General features: G+C 40.0%; 1 protein-coding gene and 1 long non-coding RNA gene across 3 annotated transcripts in view; one reads left to right on the top strand and one right to left on the bottom strand.

Annotated features, from left to right (window-relative positions):
• ntm (neurotrimin) overlaps positions 1–15,669 on the bottom strand; it is a 567,086-nt gene that overhangs the window by 62,287 nt on the left and 489,130 nt on the right. For both annotated transcript variants that reach the window (XM_079283737.1, XM_079283736.1), the window contains one exon: positions 2,669–2,901. In XM_079283737.1, the coding sequence (XP_079139863.1) occupies positions 2,669–2,901 (233 nt within the window). The remainder of the gene's footprint in view (positions 1–2,668; positions 2,902–15,669) is intronic.
• LOC306788277 lies at positions 7,106–7,712 on the top strand. The gene is made up of 3 exons (XR_013772591.1): positions 7,106–7,158; positions 7,334–7,470; positions 7,629–7,712. It is a non-coding gene; the product is annotated as an uncharacterized lncRNA (long non-coding RNA).

Genomic DNA, 15,669 nt, shown 5'->3' on the forward strand with positions numbered 1-15,669 from the left:
TTTATCATTTATCAGCTCATTTACGCTACACAGGAACAACTACACAAGTCACTCACTGCCAGATCCATACATCCTGCCCGATCGCTGCTGCACATGTGCAAACTAGTTCTACACACCTTTCCTGATCATGCTACATTGTGAACAACAGATCTGTGTTGAAATGGGCAGGAGCAGAGCTAACGTTAGCATTTAGCAGTTAGCAGTCGGTGGTCAGTCCAGTCCTGCTTGGCTTACAGCTGTAAAGAAGATTGCATTGAGTAATATTATGATGAATTCAAGCAAATTTATTATGTATCTGAATTGGTATCGGGGGGGGGGAAATGGTATTGGAAAATCTTGAAGAAATAAACATCGAAACACATTGGAAACTGCAGTAGAATTAGGAATGGCTATTGGCAGTGTGTTCAGTGATATTGAAGATACAGCAAGTCCTATTTTCCATCCAATTGAAAATGGCAGACAGAGCAGGTAGTTCAATACTATCAGTAATGGAATGAGAAGCGGAGATAATGGAGATAATAATAACCCCACTCGTGTGTTGAGCCTCAGTGCCAACTGCTCTCCTTGGGCAGAGTCTCCAGACCCCCCGCTTTGCAACAGAACTACATACAAACTTTGATCTACGTAGTGGTCTTGATCACCCACATAGCTAGAGGAAACCACCATCTTTTAGTCAACATGTCGGTATCAATCTGCTAACATGTCATATGTTTCAGGACAACGTTGTTCTTACATGTTGGGTACATTACAGTTGAGTACTGAAGTGTGTGTACGTGAGTTCCTGCGTGTTGACAGTGTAGTTGTAGCTGCGTCAAGTGTAGCTGTCATTTTACACAGATAATAATATTTAGTAGCAATATTTTATTTATTTTCTGTATAATACATTTTATGCATTTTAAGTGAGTGCTGAAGAGTTTTATGTAAAAGTACTGAGATTAGTTTTTTTTTTTTGTGCTTGATAGTATAATGAGAGACAGTGAGACATATCTTCAGTAATACCTTGAATACTGTTTAAACCTAAATAAAGTGCACTCTCTACTCTCCTGTGGATCTCTTATATGTCAATTGTTGTGTTTTGTATGAATTCATTGCAGTAAAGTTCATGCTGAGGAAACAGCGCCACATCACGCTTGTGATTATTAATCCCCATTTTTCAGGGGCATAACAATGGCAGAGTCTAACATGCTAACATGCAAAGTGCCACCTGCCCATCAGGAACCTAAACCAATTCACAGCCCCACACATTCACACACCGATGGCACATCCTTCTAAGAACACACAACAATCGATCGATGGATCTGTTTCATCCACCATTAAACTGGTCCTTTGACTGGATAATGTACCCAGCATCTATTTCTACAGTGTATGGGACTGTTGTGATACTGGCCCATACATCTCATGAATGTCAAACAGACTAGGAGTTTTTTAATTTATATTTAAATGAGGCACAGATTGCTTTTTTTTTGTTTTTTTTGCATTATGTCACGATGATAACTCAGATGAGTTTTCTTAATTTCACATATGTGGTGAATCATGCACAGTGCAACATAATATGAGAAATGCATGTTCCTGTCAACAGTTGTATTTACAAGCTCTGATTGTGTTTGTAAGGAGCTATGAAGTATAACAGCGTTATCAGTTTCTTCAAAGGATATAGAGCAGTTTAGGTGGGCACTATTATAAACATGAGAACAAAGTTAGCTTTGCTGTTTTCTCAAATCAAAGGTGTCGCATGAAGATTAGAGGTGCTGTCTATCTCCAAGGTTGCTATGGAATACCAACAATCTTCATACAGGGTGCTGACAATGAGCATGATTGTAACACTGTCAAATTTGATGAAATGAATAGACAGACTTTGAAGAAAACTTGTATAAGTGAGTGTTTTTCATCCTTTCTACATCCATAAGTCAATAAAAAGCATTTTTAATGAGTCCAGAATTTATAAATAAAAGACAACTGAAGTCAATTAACACCAATGTAGTTTGAACATTTGAACACACAGGTGGCGTTCGTTCAACTAATGCGTGCCTTTCTTCTTACATTTCAGTTTGTAGAGACAATTCAGAGCCAGAGAAATCCAAAGTTGGCTAAAATGATCTTTCTCTCTTCTTTAGAAGATCATTTCTCGGAACCATGATCCTATGTGTTCACCTCACTGTGCCTTGCATCTTTGTGAGGACATGTATCACAACTCCACACATCATTTTAGCTGAAGGATCTTAACATCTGGTACTTCCCCATCAACCTCACCTGACGCAGTGAAAGCGGAACACGCTCCCCTCCCTCTCCTCAAGCAAGGCATTTAGCCCCTAATCACTCCAGAGGAGCAATGAATGAGGAAGTGAAATGCAAAAAGAGTGCACACGTCTGTTTGTACTCTGTGGTTTGTTCACTTATGCCCTCATGTGTTGATGCTCAGGAATAACACGAACATCAATTATACAGTGTAGAAAAATAAAAACAAATAATGTGTATAATCACATGTTGATGAGAGGGTTTGGATGTGCTGACAGTCAACAGGGAGGGTTATTTAAGGGTTACATTAGACGCCTGCCCAACTCAAACAAAATACAATGCTGATAGATGTTTGAAAAGACATCTTTAAAAATAAATAATCAATGTGATTATCATTTAGTAGTGAATAGCAGCAGCAGTGTATATGTGTTACCTTGGACGAGGATGTGCACTGAGGTGGTTCTCGGTCGACTGCTTGTCTGAACTGCGCACACATACTGCCCCTCATCTGTCATGTCCACGTTTTCAATCTTGATGGTAAACGCCTCTTGATTAAGGGTCACCAGACTCACTCGGGGATCCACCGACCATTTGTCTTCTCCGGCATACAGGATACTTGATCGGTTTAGCCATGCTGTGTGTGTGACCACGTCCCCCTGTGCACACCTGTGAAGAGAGAAAAAGAAACAACAGCACTTAAAACAGGCCTTTTACCTCAGTGGTTATTCTAAGATGAAATACTGAATACACAAATATATAAAATGTACATCCAGTATTCCTACTTGACAATCAAACCAAGTACAAAATCAAATTCCACGTTTGTGACAGATAAACAATATGATAAAGTCCTTTCGTGCTTTTTGCTGCGATATTAGTTTTCAAGTGCTTGTTGCTTTGTGCCGACAACCACGTACTCTTAAAGTGCTCGGAGATGCTCGCTCTACAACCACAAGCGCCTGTGCTTCAGAGTTGAGGAATCAAACAGCCTCAGGATGTGTGCTATTCCTGAGGTGAGATGTCCAACACCTGAAACTCTCAACTCTCCGTCGATGGCGTCAGCATCGCCTCCCCAGTCACACCAAACTGTTTAAGCTGCCGCAAGAAGTGAAGCCTCTGGTGGCTCTTGTTAATTATACGGTTATAATGACTGAGCGATGTTGAGCACCAGGTTGTTGGCCCTGCTCCACTCCACTAGACCCCCACCTCAGCCATGATTCATCTCCATTCTTCATCATGCCTGCCACTGTTGGCTCATCTGCAAATCAGAATGCAATACACAATCATTGGTATCTTCTGTATTATTCATTGCACATTCTGGAATGATTTTACTTTTTCTGTCTAGCTGAGGTGGACTATCATCCCAATGATCAGCACACCTTCAACCACAGAGGCTGAAACTGCACTGTTAGACATAATAGAGAATATGGATCCGCTCAATCTGTACAGGCGTAAGGCCTTCACACACAGGAACCATGTTGCTTCTTTGTACAATTAATTCACACAGAACGTGAATATAAAAAAATATATTTAAAAAACTAATTTCTGATTTTGCAAGGTTGGATTTTTCTGAGCTTTTGTACCGCAAATGAAAGCATCTGCCAATCAAAGTGTAGAAGAAAATGGGAATAATAAACTTTACTCCTCGTTTAAACCTTGACGATGGCAGCGCGGAGCAGATCCACTCCTTCCGTTCTGAAGTGGTCCTCGACATATAAGACGCAGTCGAGTTTTACGTATTTCCATCTTATTTATTTGTCACTTCCCCAATCTGTAAAGGCCTGTACTCTGAGTGAGGATACTCTGCATGCAACAGGTGCAATAAGTAGATATTAGTTGGCTGGTTATAATTGGAAAAACATAATAACGTAATAATCATTTTTTAAATCCCTTTCCAATAAGTGTGGGGGGGGGGGGACACACCACTTTGTCTTTTACTTCAAAACCAAATGATCCTTATTAGGATTGTATGCATTTTGCAAAGAAGTCATAACGGTCATGACACAACATTGGTATAGTTGCAGTTCCCAATTCTGTTATAAAAAGGAGGGGATTATAATAAATAATGATATCAAAATGGAAATATTAATAGCATGTGAGCTATGAACAATTATCTTAACAGCTTGCTTGGAATACTGAAAATGTTTGAAAAGGCTTGGTAACAACCTGTTGGAGCGGTCTCCAGGTTTCTGTTGTTAATCTGCCCACACACTTGTGACATTTAGGAGTGATTGAGACAATGAGCAAAAGACTGCACTGTTGCAATCACAACAGATTGGCTTCAGCATCACAAAACGCTGCTTTGATACAGGTCCTGGGTCAGTGATCTTTCACTGTTTCCACAGAGCAACACATCTGCTGAGAAAGCACCGCCAAGCTGCAGGAAAAACAACAAGTCTCACTTACGAGGGAGTCTGCCAACGGAAGAAGAAATTCATACTTTGTACAACCTGTGCTTATTGGCTGCCAAATGCCTGTTCATCATTGAACTTTCTGTGGCCTCATTTTCTGACCTACAGAAGGGCATTTGAGAAGAGACTGTTTAAAATGGCGGCAATGTAACGGGAGCAGAAGACTTTGCAGCTGAGAGACTCTCGGCTCCATTAACGCTGTCACAGCTTTTGTTACAGCATCAGTCACTTCCACTTCAGTGGTGGCAGTAGGGTCAGCGGCATCCTTAGGGCATGTGTGCTGCTATGTTAGAGAAAGAAGAAGAGAATGGTGTGTGTGTGTAATCAATAAGGTTTTTAAAAATAATGGATCACAGTGTATGTGAGATGGCGAAGGATCAATTTACTATGACAAAGTGGATTCAAAGTAGGGTTTTCATTTCTAATGGCTACAGCTAATTCATTTCTGTGAGCTGCTAATGTATTTCCCACTGTTAAATGTAACCTTTATGAATAACTTATACAGCAGCAGGAGCTGAACTCTGCTTTCCGTGTAACATTCCTTTTCCATGGACTTACCTCTGGTTTGCCTGATCATATCAGGATATAAGAATTTAAAGAGTAGATTAACATCACATGAAAGTCTTCTCTTTGCTCACCTCCAGTGGTTTCACGTCTCACCTTGCTGCAGTGACGTCACTGTTGGGTGTGGTTACAGGTTCCATAGAGAAACACTGTTTCCCTCTCCTGGTGTCACTCTTTAAAGATGACCTGGACACTTACAAGGGCATGTGCTTAAAGTGCATGGATGCTCACTCAAGTGTAAAAACGGAAGCTTGAAACTTTTCCTGGAGTAGGTCCAGCACGCGACCTCTTTGGTCTACTGTGAGTCTTAATGTCCAAAAGAACTCAAGCTTTCCCCATTTACAGAAAAAAACGGAGTAAGGATTGTCTTTATTATGTAAATGTTGAGAATGGATGTAAAGTTTGGGGCGACAAATGTCTGAGACAGAAGATAAATAATCATTCAAATGTATTTTTGGTAACGAAACAATTTAATAATTGGTCTCTCACAACAGCTTTAAGAGAGAAACTACTATAATTTAAGTTTATATGTAATGATAATAATACACTTTATTATAGAGCACTTTGTAAAATCCAAGTTACAAAGTGCTTCACAGCTCAATGAAAACAGACATAATTCATATGTCACGTTTAAAGAAAACAGATACAACTATTTACTAAAGAAAAACTGCAACGGCAAGAATAGAAAACAAAAAGAAATAAAAGAAGGAAACTAAAAGTAGAATCAGAAGAGGCTCTCTGAAAATAGTACGTTTTAAGAATATCTGTCAGGTTCCACCGTTGTGAAGATTAAGGCATGTGGACTTACTACTTCTTTACATGTGTCACTTGTACATGTGCATTTTGATTCTCACATTTCATTGATATTCAATATTATATCTAGATGAGTACAATCTACATGCTCCCAACCTATTCTCCACTTCCCTCATGTTTGCTTTGGATACTTTTCTTTCCCCATGTCAACAGTACAAAATAAGTATGACACCATCATTTTCATTCCTTTTAAAAATGTATCATATTTTCAAAAATAATTTCTAGAAAAGGGGAGAAACTTTGTCCTGAAGTTATCACGCATCATTGTAACTGCTGATAGTTGGACTTCTGACACATGCTAGAGTGCAACACAAACTAGGAATTAATTAGTGAACAATATCTAACACCAAATCCTGCTCATGTTGCTTTTAAAGCAGTGATTCTCAACTGGTGGGTCGCGACCCAAAAGTCTAACTGAAAGTCTTTTCCCTGCAATAGCAAAGGTCTGCATGGAACACTAAGTCAGTTTTGGGATTACAATGTTCAAGTAAAGATGGCCTTCTGATTTCTGTCTGTTATGTTTTTCTGCAAATACACAACCGATTCATCACTAAGCTTGTCCCTTGGTATTTTGTCTTCACAGTTGCCAAGAAATTTGACCTTCCAACCTTGGACTTAAAAGTCTATGATGAATCAAAGACCGAAGTTGATGAGGAGGTGTTTGAGTTTCTACTAAAGAAACAAGACATTGGTGTGCTGGAGATTTGTCTACCCCAAGACCCAAATCTTGAGGGTTAGTTACTTATTAGCTTATAACTTCATATTTATCTGTACGGCTTGGTCAACATGTTTTGAATACGCAAGACAATTTAATATATCTGAGTTGGGGTTTTTTTTTAAACTTATTTAGATATTTTGAAATCATCTCTGCTCACCCTTTCCACCATTTCTGGAACTGTTGTGGGCATGATACAATGTGAAATATTTGCATTCCTCTAATAATGGATGTGTGCACTTATATTGTCTTATAGTCACATTGTTAATCACATTAGTTAAATGTTAATATGATTTCTAGGTTCCTTCATGCTCCTCCTTTGCAAGCTTCAGTGGAGACAATGAGAGGGACTCGGACGACACCACTCTATTGCAGCATAGTCCTGCTACAAGACAAAGAGATGAGGGAAGTCATCTAGCTCAGGTAAGCTCTGCAGTTTCCCTTGCATCCTTTCTGAAGGTTTAAAAAAATGCCAAGGTTGACTGGTAAATGGCTGAAAAACTGAAGTTGTAAAATTGTGGCCATTCTGTTTTATAATACTTGATGTCATTATTGTTTTAAACGTTTCATTGTGTTAATTTTTGTTCTTCCCACTTAGATGATTGAAGACATCCTGAAGAACAAACCTGGAGGAGAGAGGATCATGAATGAGTATGCCCGAACAAAAAGCCTAACGGATGCCAGAAGACGTGATATGGTCAAGATATTGGTCGCACATATGACAAGTGAACATGGGTATGTTGTCATGTTGTTATTATTACATACCTGCACTCCTAATACACATGTGTGTCTTGAATTGACACAGTACAACACCCCTCTTTTAGCAGGTGGAATTTACACATCAATACTTTTGATTGGAGCACATATCGTAAAGTCTGTGTGTTTGTGTGTAGGACAAGTCCTTCAAGGCGCGTTAAAGAGGACTACGCAAGGGGCATCACTACCTTGTACCCATACCTGGCCGATCCTAGGAGCAAGTTTGGCTATGTAAGTACATTAAAACGTCTAACCTATTTACTTTTCACTTGCAAGGGTTAGTCCATTAACAAGACACAACACTAACCGTGTAATACAATAACCTCTGTTTTTCAAAATAACTGTCATTAGAAAGAAAGGCCTCATCACAATACTGGGAAATATGATAGTTTTAGGGGAAAGATTAAACTATTTCAACTTGTTCAATCAAACTGAATAACCCTTTTTACTTTAGGAGCATTATTACAATGCAGAAGATGGGAGTGGGTATCTGGCATGGAGACTGAAATTTGTTCAGAAGGAAGCATCGGAGGGAAAAAAGAAGACCTGCAGTCAGTCACAAACACTAACAGGTATGTGTGAAGTATAATTCATAATGCATGATGAGGGAATAATCATATAATATATATGTCCTATTTTTCTTCTGGAGACGTAAGTGCCTGCATGGCCATCCTTGCAGAGTTTTCCAAGCCTTATTTCTTATATCTTAGGACACAATATCATATACTAACCCAGTAATTGATAAAAGTGCCACCACTATTGCAGGTGGTCCAAAAGCAGAAAGAGACGCATTCAGAGTGGAAAACGGGCTAACCACAGAACGCCTGTGCTGCGAGGCCATTGCGCTTATGAAGCATACAGCTGATGAAGCAACTGTGAAGGAGAAGATGAAGCAGACCTTTACCTATCGCCAAGACATGGTTCATGACCCAGTGAAGTCCTCTGAACTATTCACAGCGTTTCCAAGATTCCTGGACATGGCAGGACTGGTATGTGAACATTCTACTGCCACTGTCATGACAATATTATTTCTGTTCTACAATAGCCTGGGTAGGGTTGTAAGATCTGTCATGACCATGGTGCTACACCATAATGTTTACTGTTCTGTTTTGACCAATTCTATCTTGTCTGCAGATTGACCAAGACTTTGGTCTGATGTTTGGGGATGCTGCTACTACAAAGTTCCTGGAGAGGTGGCCTACTATCTACAAACAGAAAGTCCTCGAACAAAGCCTCACACAGACAGCCGATCTTCAAGACCTGGTTCAAAATGCTGAATGCACAACAGAGGTGGGAAATGGTATGCTAAAAGTTAAGGATCATATTTATGGAAGAAAGAATAGTTTTTGAATGAAAAATGGATTGACTGTCACAGACTGGGATGAGCATCCAGGGGCATCTGGACGGCATCGTGGAAAGCCTTCAACCATACCTGCTAGCTGTGGGGACCCAGAAGAGTCTGATTCACAAATACTTCATTGTGATTGACAAGCATGCAATACCTTGTAAGTCACCAGACACACTTGCCTGTTTTGATGAGCTTTTCAAAGCTCATTTTGTCTTTGGTACTTCGTACAACCAGGATCTGGTAAATGTGTACAACTTCTTGCAAACCACGATCTTTGAAATTGATGTTGATACCACTAAGGTGAATCCAAGGGTTGCAGAGTTGAGGGCTCGGATGCTGCATTGAGTTGATACGAAGATGTTTTGTTTTATTTGCAAAATCCCCCAGGCAAACACCAATTCCCTGACAAAACACTTGAAGTTGATCCACGGACTTTGTTCAGGAAAGACCCTTCGTCTTAAATGTGGTCAGGCTGGTTGTTCACTAGTTTATGGCACTTTTTCTGGGTTTCGAAAGCATCTAAATGCATAGTTGGTGCATGCGCTATGAAGCAAAGCATAATTTCTTTAAGAAACAATTAAAAAGCTTCAAAAATATCACGAAAACTTTGGCTAAGAAACACCAAAATCAAATAGCATACAGGTGGCAGACATTTGATCCCAACGGAGTGATAATTGGTCCAGGTAATATGGTAGCTTTAAATGTGCTAGACTGGGGCTATGAGACAGCTGAGACTATTCAGGTACCAATTGACACCAAGGTTTTAAATATTAGATGGGCCAAACACCATGGAAATATGTATCGGACAGGTTTAGTCGTTTGTCTGAAGGTTCATTGTGAGATGCCAGTTTTTCACAAAATCCACCATGTAGTTCTGAAAGATGAGAGGTTATTGTTTGTTACATTTGCCCTGCAAACAGTGTGTCTTGATGAGCATTTTAATGCATATAAAGTTGTGTGCACAAAAGACGGACCTCATGTAGTTGATGTGAAAGAGATTTTCTGTTATACAGCATTTGATGTCCAAATGTCATACAGGTGTGATGACGCAAGTTTGTTTATTGTGCCATACTGTTTCCTATGATGTCATAGTGAAAAGGCCAAAGTGTTCCAAAGGTCCAAAATGTATTCTGTAAAATATGTATGGATACATTGCACATTTGTTATAAAAAATAATAAATTGTGCTTTGGTAAATACTGATATCTGATTTATTTAACTTGGGGTTGGGTTTAATGATAACCTTCCAGAGTAAGTTCTCACAGGTTTTAATCATAATTTAGTTCTATATGGAGTGTAATTTAGTTCTATATGGAGTGTAATTTAGTTCTATATGGAGTGTCATTTAGTTCTATATGAAGTGTCATTTAGTTCTATATGGAGTGTCATTTAGTTCTATATGGAGTGTCATTTAGTTCTATATGGAGTGTCATTTAGTTCTATATGGAGTGTAATTTAGTTCTATATGGAGTGGAATATAGTTCTATATGGAGTGGAATATAGTTCTAAGTTGAGTAAAATGGCAGGAGAGTTGTTTTCCTTTTATGCTACATTGAGTAAATTATCATCATCTAGAGCTAAATACAAACACTGAATAGAGTAAAACATACTGTGAATCATTAACTCTGAGGCAAGAGTAGATTTTACTCTGTATAGACTGGGACCAAATGTTGTATTTTATTGAGTACAATTTTTTTTTAATTTTAGTAAAATTTACTCCAACAAATTTACTGTGTACCAGACTTCTTGAATATAGATATACCCAAATTATATAAATATATATATATATATATATATATATATATATATATATATATATATATATATAATTTGGGTCGTGGGTCATTAAGGGGTGATGGTGGGTCCCGCAGCCAGACCAGTTGAGAACCACTGTTTTAAAGGATCCAGTAACCCTCCTGCTCACTTATCTGTCTTCAAGGCCGAGGCTATGTTCAGCCCTCAGTGGTTTGTGGTTCAGTGACACAGCGGGTGGTTTCCTGGAACAGTGTTTGCACTGCATGAGTCATGTTATGCGAGTGGGAGTGTTGCCACTTTGAGCTCAATGAAAGATGTCACAAGATATGAGATTGAAGTTGCTGCTCTTTAGTCATCAGTTGAGGAGCAAAGAGGAGGAATTAGAGTAGAAGCAGCTTCAGCACCTCTTGTGTTGACTTTTACACAGCATTCTACAATAGCATGTGCAGACACTCATTCACTTCTACATGCAGGCTTAACCATCACTATACTTTACACTATACACTATATAAAGCAGTGGCGTAAGGTAGAGTCAACGGGCCCCAGTGCATGCTAGTTACTAGAATAAAGCACACACACAAACACACCATTAGTTCTCTCTACAGCCGCAGTGCAAACTGCACTTTCTATATCTACGGCCATATGTGTAGGATGTAGTGAGCGGTGAGCGGTGTGATCGCAGATTGCGACCAACTGAAAACCACTTGTGTTGGAGAGTAACAGCTGCCTTCAAGTAACATAAAAATACAAGGCTCAGACAGCTTTTGGTTTGTCCCTTCTGGGCTTCTGTACAAACACGGCGGTGCAACACGGTGGACTCAGTGCAGAGAACCTGCTCCATATGTAGATATGAAACTCATTCTAAGCTAAAGTGAATATAAAGTGAAAATACAAAGTGAATAAAGTGAATATTCATCGAGAGTCTAGATCAGGGATTCCCAAAGTGGGGTGCGCGCACCCCTGGGGGTGCGCGAGCTGCCTCTAGGGGGTGCGCGAGAGGAAAAGTGTAATGGCGGTCTGATGGTGTAATAATATTAAATATAAAAAAAAAATGTAATTTTAATTTAAAAACTGTCAGGTGGGACATCTGAAGCTATCAGTCATAAAAGAGGAGAGGGACAGAGAGAGAGAGAGGAATCGGAGGCGAGGGGAACGGAGAGGTGCGTGGGGAGAGACCGGGAGAAGAAATCGAGTCAGAGGAAGATGAGACGGAGGAAGGAGGAAGGGATTGCACAGACAAATCGGGAGCACATCGGCCCATCGCGGAGTCAAGGTGAAAAAGAGGAAACGAGAGTGAGCATCAGACTGGGAAAAAAAGAGGAAATATGATGAAAAGTATCTGTGTCTGGGCTTCACTTGTATTGGCAACGCAGATTCCCCAAAGCCACAGTGCGTGGTGTGCAGCGAGGTTCTGGCTAACAGTCTGAAGCTCTTATTTACGTCGCCACCTGAACACCAAGCATGCCAGTGCAAGTCAAAAGCCCCTTACATTGTTTATATCCAAATTGGAGGAGTTACAAAACAGCCAAAACAACTGCAGTCTCATTCATGTGTTGGTCTATAAATGACGCACTACGGGCTTCATATCTGGTTACAGAATAGCGAGAAAGGGGCTACCGCACACAATCGCCGAAGATGTGTGCTTGCCAGCTGCCAGAGAGATGGTGGAATGTATGATTGGAGAGAAAGAAGCAAAAAAGTTGGACATGATCCCGGTGTCCAACAACACTGTGTCGCCGCATCGATGCTTTGTCCGAAGACATCCTGGCTGCATTAGTCGCTCATTAATTGTAAATTAAATGTGATAATCTGCCTCTGAGCCTGTGCGTGTGTCCTCGCATCCGTATTGCTCTTTAAAAGTGACGCCTTGTGTCACTGAAAGTTATTGAAACTTTGTTGCAGTGTTTCAGGGCGTTTTCACACCTTCAGTTCGTTTGCTTTGTTCCGATTCAGGGATTAATATGATACAATGTTGCAGTTGCTCCTTTGTTCGGTTTGTGTTCACACTGCAACATTTAACAGCGGACTAAATCTTGTAAACAAATGCCACGCGCGAGCAAACTGTTCTCTCATTGGTCCGATTCTTATGCGGCTATGAAGGCTTAAAAGGCTCTGTTGCGTCTTTTTTTATTTTTTTTTTATTAATGGGGTGCGCGAACCCGGTCGGGATGTAGAAGGGGGTGCGCGGCCTAAAAAGTTTGGGAACCGCTGGTCTAGATGATTGTACAGTCATGAAAACATAGTTATGAATAACATATTCCACTTCTTCCAAAAATCCTCCTAATCATACACACTGGTCCTTTAAATCGATCGCTGTCACATCCCTAGAAGTCTGATTGGAATGATCCTCTTGAATATACATTTTAAATATTAATATATATATATTTTAAGAGCTTTATTAAAAAGAATATCTGGTTTGATGTAGGCTCTTATTGTTATAAACACGATATGCCTCAGCAGCTAAATTCCTCTAGAGAGCAGCAAGAAGAAGAACGAAGGGATACATATTTTACATTCCATATTTTCTCCCCTTATCACTTCTGCACAGATGGCAAACTAAATTTAATCCAAAATAAAATTTTCAATCCTCTCAAAAGCATGAAAGGAGGTAGGGAAGGGGAGATGTAAGATTGGGAGGTGAAACTGTAACCGTAAGCAAACAGCTCTGTGCTCTCCTGACAGGAATGTGTGGCTCATTAACAATACATGACGCGTGCTGCTCCACCATTACATGCTGCCAGTAGACTGTTTACACTGTGCATCTATTGGGTTAGGGTTTAATGCTGTGTCATCGGTAGCTGTGCTTCCAGGAGTACAACCCTCATCATCACCCGCTAATGACTCACGTGCACTTGAACTGAAGATGTTCATCAAAGTGGGCAATTTGAACACTACACCAAAAGAAATGTTTCCCATGTAATGCATATCTTAATGAGCTGTGAGCTCGGTTGACAAAATACAAAGAGGGTGATGGAAATGATAACTCTTTTGATCATTTCAGAAGATAAAACAAAATGTCAATGTGTCGGTATTTGGGGTCTAAATGATCAGATTACTCTTAAACAAAGGCATCAATGCTTTTTTAAATATGGCATTCTGTGTGTTTTAGGAGCTCAGAAAAAGGAGGCTTTGCATCCCACCTGCCTTGGATGAGTTTGTTCTGCTGTCCTTTGGCCTGTACCAAGATTTACAGAGCTCGTCAACAACGAGTCATGTGCCACTTCTCTGCACCTGATAGTCCATCCTTTAACACCCACTGACCACATGGCATCATTTGATGATGCATAAAGCAAGCTCTCATAGAAACATGCTGTCAAACAGGCTTCAAGTGAGCGGGACTTACATGTATATGTGGTGCACTATTAAAAAACGGGCATCGTTTGTAAAACAAAATACAGTTGAGATCAAATTGTGAGAAATCAAGCTCCAGATGGTGACACATGACTTCACAGCTTTAATGTCTGACTATGAAGTCATATCTCCAATCTCTCAATCATTTATCATACGCAGGGATTTAGATGCATTAACTGTGTATATTTTAATGCTTTAACTGACAACAAGATGTGATATACAGCAGGTAAAATAAGTATTGAACACGTCACCATTTGTCTCAGTAAATATATTTCTAAAGGTGCTATTGACATGAAATCTTCACCAGATGTTGGTAACAACCCAACTAATCCATACATACAAAGAAATCCAAACAAATAAGTTCAGAAATTAAGTTATGTGCAATAAAATGGAATGCCACAGGGAAAACGTATTGAACACGCTTACTGAAATTGATGAAATACTTTGTACAAAAGCCGTTGCTGGTAATGACGGCTTCAAGAAGCCTCCTGTATGGATAAACTAGTCGCATGCATTGCTCAGGTGTGGTTTTGGTCCATTCTTCCACACAAACAGTCTTCAAATCTTGAAGGTTCCGTGGGCCTCTTCTGTGAACTCTGATCTTTAGTTATTTCCATAGATGTTCTATTGGATTCAAGTCAGGTGATCATCTGGGCCATTCTAGCAGCTTCATTTTATTTCTCATGCACATTTTGACCAATGGATTTCCATGACTTTTCCATGACTTTAAACCAAATTTCCATGTCCAAACATTTTGTGAAATCTGTATACATGCAAAAGTGAGAAAATGTAGTATTTAAACTAACAATGAGAATTCCAAAACATACAGTCTACCTTAAATGACACAAACGAATGAGAGACAGTAGTTTGATTAAAATAATAAACATTTATAAATATACTGTGATTGACAGGCATTCATAACACTGACACATCAATAAGAGCTTTAGTAGGTGGTAGCATCCAGCTAGTGCACATGTTGCTTTCCCTTTTGGAGTGCAAATCTTTCATTGAACCCTGTTACTGTACGGCTTCATATTAACTTCCACTGTTACTGCAAAGCTGTTGGAATTGTGGCCTATCTTCTATTTGCAATTAATATGCATTCAATCCAGTTCAATTATTGAAATGGCAATGATAATCTACTCTGGCTAAGGTAGCTTATCAAGAGTAAAATAATAGCTGTGATCTATACACACCTCTGCATTAGCAACCTGCTGAAATGAAGGTACAGGCACCTTAACCCTCTCATTACTTCAGGGTTCTTGAGAGCAACGTGGGACTGTTGGGACTGTTGGTCCACTGGCTGTGGTCATCACAGTGAACAGTGTGAACAGTGTGATGAGAGGACATGTGAGCCCTTGTTGCTGTAGTTCATCTCCTTGGAGCAGAGGCTGCATTGAGCATACCCTGTCTTATCAATGTATTTAAAATACTGTGACAGCAGGAAGCTGTACTCACGTCTGTTTAGACCTCCACCTTTATCCAGAACCACCTCCACCTCTATCCAGGCCCAGCTCCACCTCTATCCAGGCCCAGCTCCACCTTTATCCAGACCCAGCTCCACCTTTATCCAGGCCCAGCTCCACCTTTATCCAGGCCCAGCTCCACCTCTATCCAGGCCCAGCTCCACCTCTATCCAGGCCCAGCTCCACCTTTATCCAGACCCAGCTCCACCTCTATCCAGGCCCAGCTCCACCTCTATCCAGGCCCAGCTCCACCTTTATCC

Source organism: Melanostigma gelatinosum, assembly GCF_949748355.1.
Source record: "Melanostigma gelatinosum genome assembly, chromosome: 14".
Lineage (NCBI taxonomy): Eukaryota > Metazoa > Chordata > Actinopteri > Perciformes > Zoarcidae > Melanostigma > Melanostigma gelatinosum.